The 20,538-nt window shown below is 39.3% G+C and overlaps 1 protein-coding gene across 5 annotated transcripts in view; it reads left to right on the forward strand.

The window, feature by feature from the left end:
* mid2 (midline 2) overlaps positions 1-20,538 on the forward strand; it is a 174,696-nt gene that overhangs the window by 122,342 nt on the left and 31,816 nt on the right. For all 5 annotated transcript variants that reach the window (XM_076874586.1, XM_004545520.4, XM_076874577.1 and 2 more), the window contains 4 exons: positions 10,613-10,720; positions 17,666-17,814; positions 18,903-19,030; positions 20,384-20,527. In XM_076874586.1, the coding sequence (XP_076730701.1) occupies positions 10,613-10,720; positions 17,666-17,814; positions 18,903-19,030; positions 20,384-20,527 (529 nt within the window). The remainder of the gene's footprint in view (positions 1-10,612; positions 10,721-17,665; positions 17,815-18,902; positions 19,031-20,383; positions 20,528-20,538) is intronic.

The raw sequence follows: 20,538 nt of genomic DNA on the forward strand, positions 1-20,538 counted from the left end.
AGTGTTTCAGTAGTGTGTGTGAGAGCTAAAATTTCAGTAGTGTGTGCGAGAGCGTTTCAGTAGTGTGTGTGAGAGCTAAAATTTCAGTAGTGTGTGTGAGAGCGTTTCAGTTGTGTGTGTGAGAGCGTTTCAGTTGTGTGTGTGAGAGCTAAAATTTCAGTAGTGTGTGTGAGAGCGTTTCAGTAGTGTGTGTGAGAGCGTTTCAGTAATAATGTCCCTTACGGCACCTCATACAATTACTCTTGGTAGCAAGTAAAAAAACAATTACTAGAAGATGGTTAAGCCCAGCCCAGCCTACCCTAGATGACTGGTTTGGGATCATTTTAGAGATATTTAGGATGGAAAAACTTACATATCTGTTAAGAAATCAAAAAGCCAAATTCTACCAAAGTTGGAACAATTGTATCCAATTCATTACCCCCACGAGGGCTGACTTCACTTGATCTCACTATTACTTGGTTGTTTTTTGTTTTTTTTACATTTACCTCTATTACTATTGCTTGTTTATTTACTTATTTGTTCACCATGATTGCAGCATGGGCACCCCCCCCCCCCCCCCCCCCCCCCCAGTTTGTGTTTATAGTTCCATGTAATGTGTTCTATATATCTCCTTCGGGAGAGCATGCGAGCAACTCTCCTAGTAATAGCTAGTGGAGGTTAATATGCACCCGCTGATCACTTTGTTTATCATTTGCTCTCCTGGACTTGGAAGGACTTTGTTCCCATGTTATTCATATACTGCTATGCAGATGGTTTTTTCTTGTCCAATCCAAATAAAGATATAATTTTAAAAAAAAAAGAAGTGAGTCTATCTAATAATTATAGAGCTATTTGCATCAAATAGAAGAAGGACCACCAAAGAAAATGAAGGCACACTGTCTGGGAAGGATGGATGTCCATATAAATTTTCATGGTAATCCATCAAATGCGTGTTGAGATATGATTAGCAGAGATAATGACGGGTGTCCTTTGATAATAGGCATGATAATTTAATTAGTAGTGATTGATGTTTGTGTTACTTTGTTCTGTTGAAAAGTAAAAGAAGACAAGAGGTTAGAAGTTGTTACCCTGAAAAACAGAAATAAATGCAGTCAATCTGCTTAGTAAATAAACACTTTGGTGAGGCGTTTCCAATTATCACCTTTCTTTGACACAACATCCATTACTTTGATCTCACGGTTGCATTTTCTTTTACTCTATTACATACATAAACCATTTTTAGAGCCAGGTGCCAGCTGGATGTCATAAATCTTTGGGTGCTATCCCAGAATTTGTGGACAGCATCAGAGCTAAAGCTGTCACGCTAAATCCTTGCATCTGTTTAAGGACTTCATGTCACACTTAAAGAGGCAAACTGGGGACAGTAAGAAGCAGGCGGAATCAAACAGAGGCAGAAAAAATGAAGAGAAATATGAGCGAGCAAACGACTGGATTGAGCATAGAGCGTATTCAAAATGTAACTGTTCTGGTGTCAGCAAAAGGTTAACCACTGCTTTGAACTTTGCCTAGCCGTCTTTACAAGATAGGTGCCATTTTGGCTACAGCAGCCAATGTTGGAAGTCATATATTGCTCTGGCTGTCACTGTTCTGTAATTATTACAGTCAAAAGTTTTGAGCAATCAATCGTGTCTTTATACTTTTCCTCAAAGTAGTCAATTATTATTATTCAAGACCTTGTATGTGAGGAGGATTTTAAATTTGATTCTGGATTTAACAATGAAGAGAAGCCAATATGAGAAATGTGCTTCCTCTTTCAAGTCCCTGTCAGTAATCTTGCTGCAGCATTTTGGGTCAACTGAAGGATTTTCGGGGAGTTTTAGAACATCCTGATAATAAGGAATTACAGTAGTCCAGCCTAGAAGTAATAAATGCATGAACTAGTTTTTCAGCATCGCTCTGAGACAGGATGTGTCTGATTTTGGAGATATTGCGCAAATAGAAGAAAGCGGTCCTACACAGTGTCACTGCATTTCTGAGATTTTTAGTGCCAAGTACAAGAACCTAAGTTTTATCTGAATTTAGAAGCAGAAAATTTGAGGTCATCCACGTTTAACTAATTATTTGTGGGTGTCATCTGGCGTCATGATAGATAAAGTTGGTAGTCATCTGCATAGCAGTGAAAATGTATGCTATTTCTTCTGATGATACTGCCTAAGGGAAGCATGTATAATGTAAACAGAATTGGTCCTAGCACAGAACCCTGTGGAACTCCATATTTAACCTTAGTGTGTAAAGACAACTCCCCATTTACATGAACAAATGTAAATATATTAGATAGATATGATTCAAACCACTGCAGCGGAGTACCTGTAATACCTACAGCATGTTCTAATCGCTCTAATAGAATATTATGGTCAACAGTATCAAACGCTGCACTGAGGTCTAGCAGGACAAGCACAGAGATGAGTCCACTGTCAGAGGCCAGATCATTTGTAACCTTCACTAAAGCTGTTCCTGTGTTGCGATGAGCTCTGAAACCTGACTGAAACTCTTCAAGTATCACATTCCTCTGCAGATTCCTCTTTTACAATGATGATGATGATGATGATGATCTCTAATGGTTACAATTTTATTTGTGACAAAATTCACGAAGTCATTACTCGTTAACTTTAAAGGAATGCTTGGCTTAACAGAGCTCTGACTTTTTGTCAGCCTGGCTTTAGTGCTGAAGAGAAATTTAGGGTTCTTACTTCCTTCAATGAGTGGTCAATAGTAAGATTTTCTAGCTTTACGGAGGGATTTTTTATAGAGCGATAAACTGGATTTCAAGGCTAAATGAGGATGTTCTAAGCTAGTGTGATGTCATTTTAATTAGTCCAATTATAGATTGAATGCCGTGCTGAGGCTGTCATTTTTAGTATCTACATGGATAAAATCTCCCACAATAATTATTTTATCTGAGCTGAGAACTAAATCACATAAAAAGTCTCAGAATTCAGACAAAAAACAGACAGGTGGACGATAGATAACAACAAATGAAACTTTTCTTGAGTTTTTCAAGTTAGGGTGGACAAAGCTAAGCATCATTTTTTTCAAATGAATTAAAACTCTGTCTTGGTCTTTGGTTGATTAACAAGCTGTAGTGGGAGATTAATTCATGTACTAACAGGGGACTAGAAAAGAGAGACCCAATGTTTATAATCCACATTTCACTGTTTTACTCTTTGGTGCAGTCGTGGATACAGTATTGTTCTTTCTGTGTGATTTTTTTGTGTTTAAATAATTTTTTGCTGATTTTTGGTTTGTTTTTTGGTTTTGACACAGTCTCTAAGGGGATGGGGTTTTGGGGAGATAGCAGGAGGAGAGAAGCTACAGAGAGGCGTGTAAGTCTGCAACTCCGCTTCCTGATCCAAACTCTGGATAGTCAGATTTTGGGGGGGTTTATTAAATTTGGCCAGATTTGTAGAAGTGAGAGCTGCTCCATCCAAATTAGGATAGATGCAGTCTCTCCTAACAAGAACAGGTTTTCCCCAAAAAGGTTCCCAATTATCTATAAAGCAAAGCATTTTGGACACCATTCAGACAGACAGCAATTTAAGCCAGCCACCCTGTGTTCCCGGGTGCTCGGAACAGTCTGCTAGGGGAAGAACTAAAGCTACCTTCAAGTGCACCAGCCACAGGGGCCTGGCTAGCTATGGGTTTTCCAAGGGTGCGAAGGTCTGTGTGTTGTAACGGGAACAGGAAGTGATACTCTACCAGATAGAGCCAACACCAAGTGAGAGTGAAATGGTCTCAGAAGAAGGGGTGGCTGTCAAGAAGCCTTTCATAAGGAAGGAAAATGGGGAACAAAGGATAAGGAATTCCAAATTACACAAGACCTGGATTTGAAATCAGTAACATAAGGTCCTATGGAGTGATGAATTCAGTTTCATTTTTCAGCATTGGAATGCACTTCAGGAAGCCTGGATAACTATTCCTGAAGACTGTTTAAAGAAATTATAAGAAAGTTTACCTAAGAGATTTCAGGCTGTGTTGACGAACAAAGTATTGACTTTCTAGCTTGCGCTAATTGTTTTTTCTTATATGATATGTATGTTTGAACATGCTTCAGTAAATCAATGCACGCATTTTCCTAGAAAAATATAAAGGAATGAGGGGTGGCTTAAGACTAATGTACAGCACAACAGGATTTGTATATATCTGTTTCGACAGTTTTCTTGGATAAAAGACTATTTCTTTTCTTGATGTATGTCAATCTGAAATCTACAAGATCTGTTAGACATTTTGTACATCATTTACCACTCCTGCCACAATTGATATGCGGTGAAACCTTTGCTTGTTAACTAGAATTTAAAATACATCGGTGTGGGCGTGAGCAGTGCTTGTTAACACAGTATGCATTTGTAAAGATTTGCAGTTTAAGAAAACAAGTTGGGATTTTGTAATGTCAAGGTGGGCGGCTAATTTAGCTGCATTCTCTGCTGTGTTTGTGATGTTATTATGGTGATTCAGCTGTGAGATTTTCTGTGACAAAAGCAAATAGTATTTTCAAGATTGAGCACTGCAGCATCATTAAAACTCACACACACAATTCATCTCATTTGTCTGCAGTCAATGGATTTTCTTAAAATGACAGCACAGTGAGAAATTGCAATGCCGAATCTCAGAATCGGGGGAATTTAACAAGCAAAGACTCGTTTTGAGTTTAGCTCACCTCCTGATGATTGACAACTCCTAAAATACTGTCTCTCTACTTACTACCAGTTTTTAGAAAAGGAGAGTTGGATATGTGTTTCGACTTCACATTTCAAAAGTGTTCATAGATAGTTGCTAAACAAATATCTTTGTTTTTGTTTTTATCAGGCAAAGTCTTTTTGTTTTTGAGTGTAACCAGTGGTTTGCACCTTCCATAAACCCGCACTATTAATAATCTTGAAGTCATCACTTAATTGTTGCCTTTGACGTTTGAAAAATGATTCTTAGTTATTATTACCTATCCCTTATTACCTAAATGACCAGACATCTTTCATTCAGCCTGCTTGAGTCCTGGTTATTGCATAGAAACTGCCCTATGTTTCCAGGCAATACACCTCAGAATTAAATATGTTTACATGATAACCTTCAAACAAAGAAGAATACTGGCGCCGTAAGGTTGGATTAATTCCAGCATTATGGCAATAGTATCCTAATATGATAAAGCAGTGTTCCCCTATTATTGATATCACTGAAACTTTTAAGTTATTATATAAAAATCATAATGAACTAATGTTACCATTTTAGTTCCAGCTGGTCATCATATGGTTACCTATATATTACTGTATGACTACTAATTGGTCCTGCTTTACAGGCATATGTTTATATTGTCATTATTAGCCCCATTTGGTCTTGTTATTAACCAATTATACAAATTTAAAGTTAGTACCTCTCTGCTAGATCCATTGTTCATACAAGATATTACTTGGTTATTATTTGGATGTTACTTTGTAATAACGTTGTAATTATTTCCACATTATATTTGCTTTCACACTCATGCCCCACTATTATAACGATGTGGCCAAGCTGTAACAGAAAGTGCTACCAGTCCACAGTAGAGATGTAGATGAGCATACTTCCTGTTTTTGTTGTTTTACTCTATCCATATAGTGAATGAGCATTGACTTTGTTCTGTCGGGATAACCTGAGCTTTGAATGAAGTTGTAACATATTAAAACCTTTTGCGTGTGTAGTAGAAATAAAGTCGACAAACTTACGCTAACTTTAATTAGATTTCCCTGGTGATTTTATACATGCATTATGTCCCATTAAAGTATCGCTTATCTTTTCTTTTTTGGAGGTAAGTCTTGTTAATTCGATATAACTACCAGATGGTTGCTGAGTAGCAATACTTGCTTCAAGAATTACTTTGAATCAGCTACATCTAAAATGATAAATAAATAAATGAACCTCTCATTGGGACTTGTGCCTATTACATCGATCGGTGATATGTGAGGAAAGGGGACAAGTGAGCCACAATCCAGAACATTTTGTAATAATGTGGGACAGTGGATTTCAACATCCCATACTGTTGGAACTGCATTTATTTTCTTCCGTCTTACTCTCCATTTCTCAGCACAATTCTGTGCTGGATGTCTTGATTTATCTGAGGAAGATTACCAGCAGTAGATCAGCTATGCAGATATGGTGTTTATTTGCTGTGGTTCAGTACAGGCTATAGGATGTCAACTTGATGAGAACTGTGGTAGCTTATTAGAGAGAAATATGTGCTGCCAGCTGTACCCAACTGTAACATTACTCAGCTGATATCTGCATTTGCTTTTGCTAAAATAATGTCATTATAATAGCATATACAAACATGCTTGTCAGATATACTTTTAATAATTAGTAGAAAGCACTGAAAAGGATGTGGTTAAGTCATAGCTGCATTAATGAGGAGGATATTCTATATTAACATTATTATTATATTACTATTGACTAAAGTAATAATCCTTATAAATCATAATTCCATTTAGTTTGCCTAATATATTGTATTCAAATACTTTTATTTATCCGATGTTGGAGAGTTTAATAATTTCCCAAAGACAGATTAAATAGAGCAAATTAGAACATGTGTTAAACATAATTATCATCAACCAAACGTTTTTAAGAAATTTGAAAGTGAGATATTTTTATTGAATTTTAGCACCCTGACTAGTTTTCATAAATATTTTAAGAGCAGGAGCAGGTGAAAGGTTTATTAACACTTGCTATATGTGGTTATTCTTCCAATAACAGACCTTAACTTGAAGTTGGCACAGTGCTTTTTAGTATACCTGCAGAGGAGTCTAATAAAGCCTAATTTGAGTGAGGTTAAAAGAGAGAGAGAGAGAGAGAGACGGAGAGAAGGGGGAACGAGGAGGGAACAATTTTCCATAACTACGCTGCTAAGTAGCCCAGTCGTAATTCACAGTGACCCAGGATAGCTGCATTCATCCTGCTTAATTACGAAGCTGCAGTCATAAAATGGCTTTTTGCAGAACTGTGTTGTTTGTGTTTGTGTGCCCCTGTGATTTTCTCACCATGTGAGGGCCTACTTTGGCTCAAAGCCATCCTTAAGAGGATCCAGTACTGTGCAAGTCTTAAACCACCTTGCATTTCTTTATAGTTTTCTTGCAAGAAGCCAGATTTTTTTGTAAAAAAAAGATTTATGTGGTTTTGAGCAATAGTTGTGCAGGAAAAATCTTCTCTGTGTGCACCCAACTCAAGGGATAAACCAATTCTGCGTCTACACATAACAGATTTGACATTTTTAGTACAAAACTTACTAGAAATGACAAATAGGGCATAGTTTGACGGATATAATGAGTACTTTTGCAATGAAAAGGGAATTCGAAAAGAGACCTTAGCCAAAAACTTGGCACATCTCAGCATTGTGTGCAATGTGCCCTTAAAATATTTGAGGAAACTTTTGAGCAGCTACTTCTATCAATAAATTAATCATCTTAATCTTCATCAATAGTAAAATTGTTTTTATAGTCTTAATAATAATTTGAGAAATAGCTAATTGGGGTGAGTGATAGTAGATAAACAGTTACGTCTAACTGGCTGTCCCCCTACTCATGTTAAGGTTAACATGTGTACCAGCCAGGTTAACATTGAGGGAAACTCTTTAATATTTAATTGTTATTGAATCAGAACCTTTACTGACCTCTCGAAGTTCTTCATAAAGACTGGGTAGTCAGTGCTTCCCAACCCTGAACCAAGACACATATTTCATATTAGAAAAGTCACATGGCGCACCACCAAATGTAATTTCTTCTGTCTTACTGGCAGTTGGCATTGGCAACCCTTTTAATTAGAGCAGGTAGTTGCACTGCCCTCTAGTGGAAGAGAATGTAATTGTTCTGCCCGTTACTCACGCCGATCACTAATCAGATTGAACCAGATAATCTTCCACGGCACACCTGTCTATACTATCTACAGAACTAAAAAAATTACCTAGTAATGTTGCTTTCTCACAATTTGGTGTGAAAAGGTACTGTATGCGTTGGTACTGTTGACATCTCTAAATATATATATATGGATTATTTTCTGTTATTGAACAGTTTAGAAACACACAGTCCAATGAATTCCTTTGATCATATCAGTCGATCGGTGGATAAGTAAGAGATCATAATGTGCATCTACGTCATTCTGTATATTTTTAATAACATTAAGAAAACACTTCTTAATCAAGGTGATTTTTTTTGTTTGTATGTAAAAAAAAATCTACTCATTTAAATCTACTCTATCCCACATGAGCATTTATCTTTGTAAATTCTGCTCTGCTGTATTTTGTTATCACTGCTGTGATCTTTAATTTAAATGTCATCATTGCACCTCTGTAAGATTGCGTGTGCCACAGTAAAAGAGGTCTCCTCGCAGTGCATCTCCTTGTGTACTACTGTGTTATGGTTGCCAGCCAAGAACAAAAGTGCTCTTGCCACAGTCCCTTCCCTGCAGGAAACACTCACCTGTAGCTTTTTGTGACAACAAACGCTACAGCAGCTAGCGAAGCAGCTCAAGGAACACTGTTCTCTGTAAATGTTTCTGGCCTCTGAAAACGTCTTATTTGAAGTGAAATTTCTAGCCTCTTCTCTGAATTTTCTCAATAACTCTGAAGTTTCCAGTTTGGGTGAAAAATTCCCACTGTCACCCTGCTGGGTTAGTTTTATTTCTTTTTATTCTGGAGTATATTTGTAATTTCTGTAATGGTTTGAAGTGACTCCTACAGACAAAATCACTCATCGAGATATAGAGGTTGCACTTACAGTAAACCTCTGCACAGGTGTAAATACAGCCAATTACATTTCTGTTACAACATGATCTTAGATAACAGATATGAGCTTTGTGCATCTTTATGTTACTGTATGAAACATAAAAATTATTTTAAAAAAAATATGACTATTAGAGCAGATGAAGCAAGTAAGGTACGCCCAGACCTAAAACCAGTCTGTCAGGATTAGTGTCGTGGATGAGAGAAGGAGGACCCAAATGCTGGACTCACAGGTAGGTAGGTGAAGGTTGGTGTTTATTGTCGATGGAGTGAACAAACAGAACAGGAGTAGGAAAGGGCTGGCTGGCTGGACGACTGACTGACTGACTGACTGAATGAATGAATGAAGGACTGACTGACTGACTGAAAGACTGAATGGCTAGCTGACTGAACGCAGGCGGAAACGACAACATAACATCAATGACACGACAAGGGCTGAAGGGAAGAGAGGGCTTAAATACATGACTAACAATGACAACGATTGGAGACAGGTGAGTGAACAGCTGAACATAATGAACTAATGATAAATGGGAAGAGGACTGAACATAATGCACACAGACCAAGGCTAACACAATAAAACAGGAAGTGGAACAGGCAGTAGATAAACAGTGAACGTGAACTGAAAATACTGGGTCAACGACCCAGAAACCCTGACACAGTTAAGGTTGGAAGTATAGATGTCATTTCTGTCTCTTTTTTTGTACCTTTGTTTGCTCATGAATCAGAAATCACAACCCACTCACTTGACAAATTGCCATTTAGATTTTCTCTTCTCTTTTTTGGTTCAACAGTGAAGTTGGAGTATCTTTTTTTATGATCTAAAACCCTGCCCTAAGTGGTTCTAAAGCTTTTGCAGTAATTGTATGCATATTTCATAATGAGCAAACTGCTTAATAGTGGTTCATTGTTGAAATTCAGCAAACACCCTTAGTGTCTCCAAAAAAAACCCCTCACCCACCCACACACACAAATTTGAAGATGGATGTTCATTTAGTGCTGGCGTGAAATGGTGAACTGATGAAGAGTTGCCTTGGTGACTTTGGTCCTGAAACAATCACAGAATCTATTAAATTGGCTTGGTGTGAGCATTTTCTATGAGTGATTTAATTATTGTCTCCACAAACCTTTTCTGGGTGCCTTTGAGTTTTCAAATAATCCACCTTGGCTTTTTCTGAGTTAAATAAACATGTTTTTTTAAATAGTGTAACTCTAATCATTTAATGCACCATTTTTGTAATAAATTCATGCTGCATACAAGTATAAAACAGTGTTTCAAATCCAACTGCACAGTAACCCTTTTTATTAGGAGAGATGGGCTCCAGCAAGGACAAGAACATTTTTGGCGAATGAATAATAAATTCCATCTACAGTGTACATTAAAATGTCGGTTTCTCACTACCTGCAATGCCCCCTAATTGGCTGACCAATTAGTTTGCCATATTTATGTGTATTTATGAATTGTTTTGTTTAACCTTGGATTCGTGTACCTAATATATTGATTTATGATCTTCCCAGTGACAGCTGATGAGTTGGAAATCACTTTTCCTTGTTTTGTTCTTCACAAGTTATTTTTAATCCAGGTGCACGTTGCTTAAGGCACTTTTCCTGGTGTGCAGAATTCTTAATGAAATGGAAAACTATAGGACGTGCTCTGTATGCGATGATGCAAATGATCCTTCCTGCCACTCCGAAAGTCTTACAAAGTTCCCAACGAGAGCATGTGAACGAGGAAGAAAAAAAAATGTGCAGACACATTTTTGATATCAGACACCAAAAGCAAAATATAAGATACATTGAACCTGAGCAAGTCAGTGAATATACAGTTTGACTTTAAAGTGAGGCTGTGAGGGTTTCTTAAGTTGTGTGTTTGCTTCTCTTCAGGTGAACACAGCCATGCATGAAGCTAAGCTGGTAGAGGAGTGTGATGAGCTGGTGGAGATCATTCGCCAGAGAAAACAGGTCATCGCCGTGAAGATCAAAGAATCCAAGGTAAAGTATTATATTCAACTAAATTTTTTTAAGCGTCTTTTAAGTGCAGTCTGAAATATTCAAATTCAGGTACAATCACAAATGTGGCACTGACTGATTTTTTTTAAACCTTTAAGACACAAAAAAACAAAGCTAACAGACAACAATATTGGCATTTTATTAACTTACAGGGAACCTACTATGGTTCCCTGTAAGTTAATAAAAAATAAATAAAAAGTCACTCATCCAAATGACTTCTTCACTTATCTGAAGAAATCATGAAGGAAGGAAGTCACTTGGATGAGTGACAAAACATTTCTCCCACTGAAAATGCTAAATCCAGATGAACATGCTACAGGCCATTCAGTCCTTATACGACCGTTGCAAGAGCTTGGTCCGTACAGCCGGCAATAAGTCGGACTCGATCCTGGTGGGTGATGGGCTACGCCGCGGCTGCCCTTTGTCACCGATTCTGTTCATAATTTTTATGGACAGAATTTCTAGGCGTAGCCAAATTAACATAATCAACTATTGGAATTTTTTTTCCTGAATGCAAGTAGTTGAAGTTACCAGCGGATGAGCGTGCAATACCTTCAATCTCTTGGCGACCACGTTTCATCACAAAGCAATTGCCCAGGTCACCTCAAGAAAGGCAACCTGCCTCCAAACACTCACGGCCCAACTTAGACTGACTGCAGTTACTCTCAGATTGGTCAAGGTTTGCAAATAATCGCTGTCTAATTTAGAAATTCAGAGAGGTTGCCATGATATTGTAATCAGTCTGAGTCAGTCTGTGCCAATGAGCGTAACTCATCCTGGAATGTGTCTCTTTACGATAGGGAACTTGACTCAACTGGTTGCCAAGTGACTGTAATCTGGTTATATATAATAACAAGATTCCTGAGCATCTATCCCATTTTGCAGTTAAACTGCTGTCCTGAAAGAACTACAATATTCACTTATTTAGAGTAAATTTTCAATATATGTTTTACATCTATGAGGTTCTGACTGGACTACGAGTGTAAGTAGTTAATATGAATTTCAGTATATGTAGACAGCAACAGATTTCTGGCTTTCCAAAATGTATTTAATAAGCTAACCCTGACTCTTCACTTCAGAGTTAACGAGACTGCAAGTTCACTGCACACAGTCACAAGAAATCACAAGAGTTTAAAGGGCTTGTGACATTAAAGGGAGACACTCGAGGAACTGAGGGGCTGCACCAAGGCCTAGTATAAGATAACTTAAGATAAATATGGATTATTTTGAACTGTGAATCATGCATAGCCACAGTTGCAGAGTCCAAGAATTGAAAAGAAATGTAAATGACCACAACAGGTCCCAATAGATTTAATCAGTCAGAGCAAGATTATCATCCAGATGTTGTATTTTTAGTTACTGTTGAGTGTAAAGCTGAATATTGTTTAAACTCCTGAGATAAGATCTATAGTTAATTAACTGAATGTCTGCTGAGGCAGGCAGAATGTATATTTTCCTAATAAAAAAAAACTAAACAAGATCTTTTGTTGTAAATGATGTTGCTGGGAGTTGTTAAGGAACCCCAGGCGGTGTATAAGCGTATCTCTAAAGCTGGGCTTACACTGTGCGATTTTTGGCCCATTTTGAGCCGATTTTTCAGTCGTGCAACCGTTTTGGTGATCGGCCCGATTTTGGCCTTCATCGTGCGTCGTGCATCGTGTAGTATACGTGGGGTAACGAGAAGCGATTAACACCTCACGACCAGCTCCCAATCATCAATCGCTTGGTAGTCACGACCGTCGTGAGGGTGTCACCGCAGCTTCTCACACTGCGCACGTGCAAACACATAAACGTCAGTGAAAAAGACGGAGTAGTACGGCAGTACAGCATGTGATCTGGACGCAAGCGATGGAGGCACTTGTAGAATTTTGGAAAGCTCGGATGAGCTTTGGATAGCTCATCCGAGCCTTTTCCATGTGGCCTCACAAAATCATCACAACCACAACAACCGTAAAAATAGTTGGATTTACACTGCTGCTCAATCACAGCTGGCTGATCAGTGTTTTTCATTAGCAATTTAGCAAAGTTGATGGCGGTGGTGTGTCTGTGTGAGTGAAAGACAGAGAGGGAGAGCGAGCGACAGATTACCTTCATTTTTATGGACGCACAGTTTGAGCACTCGGGTCGCATCAGAGCATCGGGCCGTATAGTGTGAGACCCTGCATCGTGACCTACGAACTTCTAACCCCTGCAAGTCAATCGTACAGTTTGAGCAGAAGCTGAATAACACGACTGAAAAAAATCGCACAGTGTATGCCCAGCTTAAGTGTACCGTACAACCAAAACGAGTTATAGATGGACGATCTTCTGCGTGTGTCATTAACTGAATCAGTCCAAGATTAGACGCATTTTTATTCAGCGTGCATAAACAAAAACAGTGATTACTGGCACTTAGAAGAGAGAGATGATGACTTCGGTGAATTCATATTACATCGTTTCATTCAGTTTTCAGCAGTTCATATTTCAAAAACTTGTGTCGCCTTGCCATCTAAAGTAAGGCAATAAGCCCGACCCACCATCACTTTGCAGAAGCGAATGAATATGAAAGCAACGATGCCGTGGACAGAATATATTTGTGTGGTTGTCTGCTTGTTTACCCAAATATACACCACATGCAGGCTTTACGAGAAATGAAAAGCACGGAGGATAAAAAAAAAAGAGAGCAATAACAGTCTCTCCTCATATTTAGGCAGTCAACATGAATGCGTGAGGAAAGAATTTAAAATGGCAGGAAAGACTGTTCTGAACCTCCTGCTGCTGTTTTAGAAAGTCCACAACTAACTGCACAGACAGATACACATTTGGCTCTGTGTGTGCGTGTGTGTGCATGTGTGTGTGTGTACTCATGCCCATGTGTATATGGGTGGTTGTCCCGTCTCTGACCATGAATAACCCTTCCAGAGGTGAAATTTTAAGTGCTTGTGAAAGATCCAAGGTGGCAGAGGAGCTTCATAGAGAAATTTCCCAACAGTTAACACAAAGACTAAAATAGGTTTGTGTGTGTGTGAGACAGAGGAGTGTGTCGACAATGAATGCAGACAAAGAGCAAGGTTTGTTCTCCTGAGAGTCTGTGCCTGTAAAAGGCTCTCCAGCTGAAGGTACAGCGGTCAAATGTATGAAGCCCGTATGCATCACTTTGAAAGGTCAAGGAAGATGAATCAAATGCGCCTTGACTAATTCAAATGTGTAGAAGAGAGCAAAGGATAAGATGAATATTGATATTTTACACAGCGACATTGCTACAAAAACACGGCTCATATTATACATTTTATGAGCAAAGTACTGAGATGGCTTCCTGTTGAGGACAGTCTCATAAAGGAAAGTGTTCAGAGGTGACTCTGCAACAGAATAACCGGATTATACAGGCTTGATCATGGTGAGCAAGGTGCTCCCATTCTCTCTCTTACTTCTTCATAATGAGGTCTGTATCTTGCAGAGGAGACTCAGCAGTCATACTTAATCTCTCCCAGCTCACACACACGCACATAATAAAAAACAACAAAAAAACCAGACTATTCCCACGGCCGGGTTTCTGTTTGTGTGTTTTTGTCATATGACTTCCTGTCTTCCAAGCATCTATTCTGCCGCTTTTCCGTTATCTTTTCTTGAAAACTGTTCAAACTCCAAGGATTAACAATGCAAAACTCTTTTAGTGTTACATACTAGCTTTTTTTTAACACAATTTTTTTTTAACGATCTCATGGGTCATTTGAACTTCATTTTAAAAGCTTATGCCTGGTAGGGACTCATCATAAAAACAACAGCATTACTGTTGTTGGCACCACTTAAACAACCTTTCTCTGTGTTTATGTGATAAGTGCCTCTTGTGAATGTGCAAATATAACATTTGTCTCTCAGAGCCAGGTCAGGATGGATGGTCGACCTTACAAAGCCTTTGGCTTTGGCCTGTTTTCAGTGCTGTGGTTTTGTTTATTCTATTTCTTTAAAAGCAAATCAAGGCTGTAAAACTTTAAGGATCCACATCCAAAATCTAGTGACTGATGGCTGGTCATTACTTGTAAAATAGCGCTTCATGCTACCATGACTTACAGATGACATATATTCCCACAGCATCAGCTGGATTTATCTGTTGTTGAGATTCTGTCTTTTTGTATGCAGTCATATCCTGGTTTCATCTACTTTCAATGATAAACAGTATGAAAGACTGATGAATTTGTTTTAATGGCCACCAGGGGATTATAGCTGTAGCTGCAAAAATACCTACAGAAGACTATTTAGTAATTTAACCATTATGCCACTGCTAAATGTTAGCTACAAAAATATGTTTTTCAATCAACTGGAGTGAGAGAAAACATATTATTTTTATAAGCCATTAATAACACATTGCTTTGTTTTCATATCTATGATTGCACTTTAAGAAAATTCAGCCTCTGAAAAAGTTTTGACTCAGTAAAATGATAAAAAAAAACCAACTTTAAATATTGTAGCATCACCTCATAAGTATTAAAATTATATTAGAAGGTTCAATTTCAGCTTTAAATCACGAACTGTAGGCTTCGCACAAAGTAAGAAACACACACACGAACACACACTCAGACCGTGCCATATTGTCCATTATTTTGCAGGAGAGAAGTAATCATCTCTAAAATTGTTGTTTGCGGCCTATGTTGCCAAATAACAATTCATCCTTTAAACCTCCTCTCGCTTCTCCTCTCTTTGCAGTCAACAACCTGCTCAAATGTCATTTTTAGTGACAAGAGATTATGGCGGACTTAGTGCAAGTGCAGCTGAGATGTCAGTTGAAAACTCCATTAAGACTCCAGCTTAACGAGACTTCTAAAGCAGCAGCAGCAGCTTTTCCAGCAGCGAGAAGGAAAGTGGACTTTAGATTCCATGAAAACTTTTGATGGTGACCTTTTAGCCATGTGAACTTTAGTTTTGTTTAGTGTTAGAGAGCAGCACGGTGGCACGGTGGTTAGCACTGTTGCCGCACAGCAAGAAGGTCCTGAGTTCAATTCCACCATCAGGCCGGGGTCTTTCTGTGTGGAGTTTGCATGTTCTCCCCGTGTTTGCGTGGGTTCTCTCCGGGTACTCTGGCTTCCTCCCACCGTCCAAAGACATGCAGCTTGTGGGGATAGGTTAATTGATTAATCCAAATTGTCACTAGGAGTGAATGTGAGTGTGAATGGTTGTCTGTCCCTATATGTTAGCCCTGCGACAGACTGGCGACCTGTCCAGGGTGTACCCCGCCTTTCGCCCAGCGTCCCCCGCGACCCTGAAAAGGATAAGCGGAAGCGAATGGATGGATGGATGGATGGATAGTGTTAGAGATTCAAATTAGCCTTAGCCTGAAATTATGATGCGTTCAGTGCATTAAGAGACTTAACTTCATTCTTTGCCTTTAGATTCACAGATGATTTATTTAATCATTTAACAACACTCCACGCTAAAGCCGGTATTGAATTCTACAGTTGCCTTTTGCTGGCAGTCTCAGCGCTCACAAAGACCCTTTGTTTTGGTTTGTTTTGGTTTTTTACATCAAACTAAGTTCATTTCCAGGATCAGGATATGAGCAGCAATAAAGATAAACAGATTACTTTCATTTCAAATTTGCTCATCGTGGTTTTCCTTTTGCTCGGTGGGAAATGACATTAAAGCACACACGCTAACAAATTACAGTGAAAAGGACTTTACAAACCGTGCTTGTGTCTGAATCCTGACCCGACAACGTGACCTGACTTGATTCGCACAGCATGATGCTTTGTGATGAAAATGAAGCAAATTATTATGCGGTCCAAAATCAGCAGTTTCCTGTTTGTCTGCGCTGCTACATTTGAATCATGCGCACCACGTGAATGCACAGTAGATGCGCTTACAAGGTGCTTAAAAGACGAGCTCGATGTCTCTTTTGTTTGGTAAGGTAGGAGGGAAAGAACTGTGACTTTTACAGCCAGTAGTGTCTCATCCATTTCCTGTCAGGCCTCGTTTCACAGTTTTTAAACATGGGTATGTATGCACAGACTGGTGCCCCTCATCCAGTGACCTAGAACTATCTGCCCTTTGATTGTGCAACATGATATTAAGGTCAATGTGAGCATAGATCCAATGGGCTCACTTAAACTCAGGCCCTCTGCTTCTTTTTCTCCTTTTTCCTGTTGGTGCATGTCTCAGATAACTGTGTCTATGACTGCGTTTCTGTGTGGACTCCATAGTTTTATTGTTTTTTGTGAGTAGATAAACATCCTTAATCATAAACTCTAATGTCATCTGCTAATTGCTTCTGCACGTTCAGATTCTTCTGTGGATATAACATTTGATCACGCTCGGTCGTATGTGTTTGAATATCTGCGTCTGTTTTTCTTTGGTTATAAAACTTCAGTTAACTCTGCAATATGGAAAGTTCACCGAGCAAAAATCATCTGAGAGAGTGCTGTCTTTGTGTCAATAATGTGTGCCGATGTGGGAAGCAAAGCACAATTGGCTTTTTTTAGTTACTGTCAAAATGAATTAAAAAAATCCACCAAACTGAAATTATTGGAGTGCAGAGGAGGGCTCTTTTTTCTCTTTTTTTCTTTTTTTTTGGATATAGAGAGAGTTTTGAGATCCTTTTTTCCTGAATTTTTGCAGTGGAAGGCACACAAGTTGCCCTGAGCAAATAGAAAGTTATTTTCAGTCCCAGAAGATGAACATAGAAGATCAATAACACCAGTGAACTACTTTTGTCTAAGTTTTGGAGATGGGGATTAGAGACATAGAGTACGTGTCAAGATTCCCGCATAGTAAAAGAATGTCAAATGTTTTACTAGACCAGGTGCTGGCAATGTCGTCTGCGTTCTCTTAGCTAAATGAAAAATTTAAAAGTCGAGTTATCGAGAAGGGCGATGTATTCCTTCAAGGCTCACAGTGTGCAAATGAAAACGAACCGCGTGTGTCGTAACGTGGCAACGTGTGCTTTGTTTGTTCCAGGTGATGAAACTGCGCAAGTTGGCTCAGCAGATTGCAAATTGTCGCCAGTGTTTGGAGCGCTCCAGTGCCCTGATCACACAGGCTGAGCAGAGCTTGAAGGAGAACGACCACGCCCGCTTCCTTCAGACTGCCAGAAATGTCGCCGAAAGGTAGGTGGAGCGGCGCACCGACTTATACCACCTGCCTGTTGCAACAATATGCTAATTTCACTTCATTATAGCTATTAATAGTCCAGACAAGTGGGAGGCTTTTGACAAGTCATCCTGACTGGGGTTTTTGTCTCGCTTTTTCCGTGTGGAGTTGTGTCATCTTGTAGCAGGCTGCATGATAGTTGTCAGAGTATTTGGCAATAAGTCTTTGACTCTTTAAATCCAAACCTCTGCCCTACAATGAGTTTTCGATTTTTACCTCTGTGAAATCCACTTGAAGGGGCTGCTGGTGAAATCAGCATTTTATCAAAAGTCTTTGGCTCTTGCGATCAATGTCAGGCCTCTGTTGAAAATCATCTATCATTTAAGGGCCAGCTCTGCAGTTTTCCTTTCAACCCTCGCACTTCTGTAATACCCTCATTCCTTCGTCGTCCTCCTCCTGTAGATATTTTGCTCTGTCTCTTTCACAAAGACCTTTGCAAAAGCCACGGCTAGCACACTATCTTGTATTTGGCCTCGGCTCCACTTTTCTTTCAACCACCTGGCCGTGCGCTTTATTGACTGAATGGTTTCTCTTTACTGAGGAACTGAAGTCTTAAGGACTAGTGCTGATCTGTCCTCCACTCTGCACTGCTGTGTAACCCTGCCAGCACTGTGGTTCTGGCTGGCTCCTGCCACAGACAGCTCACTGATGCTCAAAGCAGAAGTAGGCACAAGTTTCCACAAAGCTGTAGAGACTGTAGAGTAAGTCTGTCAGTGCATGTCTGCTTTGAGTGTGTTTTGACAACACCAAGGCAGACATTCTGAGTTGGATTGGATGTAGACATTTATTCTGAGACTATGAATTTCATGTTTGTATTCTTTTAAATTTTTTCCCCTCTCTTGCCCTTTTCCGTGTCACTAATAATGTCTACCACCTCTCTCCTCTTGCCATCTCACCTCACTTCTCTGCTTTTATTTTTCCATCTCTTCATCACCTCCCATCTTTTCCTGCTCCATCCCTCTTTTCCTCGTCACCTCATCGGACCTCTCATCCCTTCTTCTCTACCATTTACTTTGCTCGCCCCCGTGTCCTGACAACTCAAAAGGGTTGCAATGGCCACGGCCTCCTCGCAGGTGCTCATCCCAGATGTCAACTTGAACGAGGCGTTTGACAACTTTGCTCTTGACTTCTCCCGAGAGAAGAAGATTCTGGAAGGACTAGATTACCTAACAGGTAAATTCACATCCTGTCAAATCTGCAGTAGATATGTTAACAGTCGTCCTGCTGCTGTCTTGGTTTTGTTTTTGTTTTTTTGATTCACTGTTTCAAAGAACAAAACTGTTCTCTATAAGTTAAGAAAACTATCCAGCCTTGTCACATAAGCCCTTTTCAGACATGGAAAACACAACTTTGCTGACTTATTCAATTCAATTTTATTTATATAGTTCCAAATCAAAACAGCAGTCACCTCAAGGTACTTTACATTGTAAGGTAAAGACCCTACAAAGAAATACAATACAAAGAAAACAGCAAAAACCCAAACAATCACATGACCCCCCCCCCCCCCCCCCCTATAAGCAAGTGCTTTGGTGAAATTAGGAAGGAAAAACTCCCTTTTAACAGGAAGAAACCTCCTGCAGAGCCACGCTCAGGTAGGGGCAGCAATCTGGCGTGACTGGTTAGGGGTGAGGGGAGGAAGACAGGATAAAAACACACGTTTGTCCTGTTTGACATTCTGTAACTCACAAATGCGAGTTATCAGACTTTGATTTTCACATTTGGACGGCAACTGAAACCAAAATACACAAACCTATCTTTTCCTGAGGGAAGAGAGTAATGTTATTTTATGGTTCTTTCAAAACCTTAACCTCTGTTGACTTTATTGCTTTTCGTGGCACCTCAGCTGTCTTCCTTTCAGACAGAAAAGTCATCTGGCCTTAAGGAGCAGCAGATTAACTCAACAAATGCTCATGCTTTCTATGACAGTTACAAAGTATAAATTATCTAAGATTGTGTTGGACAAAAAAGCACAAAGGAAGCTTTTCTAACTCTGCTCTATTTCCTCATACATTGTTATCTTGTACTTTGATCTTTGTGAACCCTGATCTCATATGCCATCTGTTTTTGGATGTCAACACCCTCTCTTTAATTAAAGTCTTCATTGGCCAAAACAAAACACAGGCTCACACCTGTTCAGAAGTTGTGTTCGTTTGTGTGCTATATGGCTCCATGCTATTCAGACTTCTCCATGTTGAATGGGCTGCCTAAATATTAATAGGTCAGACCAAGAAAGGGTGTGATCACGATCTTTACAAAAGTGACCGGGGTTTTCATTCTGACACAAAGCCAACACATTCATATGCCCTCAGATAAATGAAAACGAATGTCTGAAAGACATTATGAACACACAAAACTCCCCTTTAGAAAGACAATTACCTCGTGTCCACTTAGTGTCAAATTCAAGTAGTAAAAAGTTTATGCAGCTGTTGAGACGTATTATATTTCTGAGAATTAAGACAAAATGACTTGATGACGCTTTCTAACATTTATTTTATTTGATCGTGTTCTTGTTTCCTCCACACGTAGCTCCCAACCCTCCATCTATAAGAGACGAGCTGTGCACCGCCTCCCACGACACCATCACTGTTCACTGGACGTCTGAGGACGAGTTCAGCGTCACCTCCTATGAGCTGCAGTACACGATCTACACAGGCCAAACAAACTTCATCAGTGAGTAACAC

The sequence above is a fragment of the Maylandia zebra genome, linkage group LG2, assembly GCF_041146795.1.
Source record: "Maylandia zebra isolate NMK-2024a linkage group LG2, Mzebra_GT3a, whole genome shotgun sequence".
NCBI lineage: Eukaryota > Metazoa > Chordata > Actinopteri > Cichliformes > Cichlidae > Maylandia > Maylandia zebra.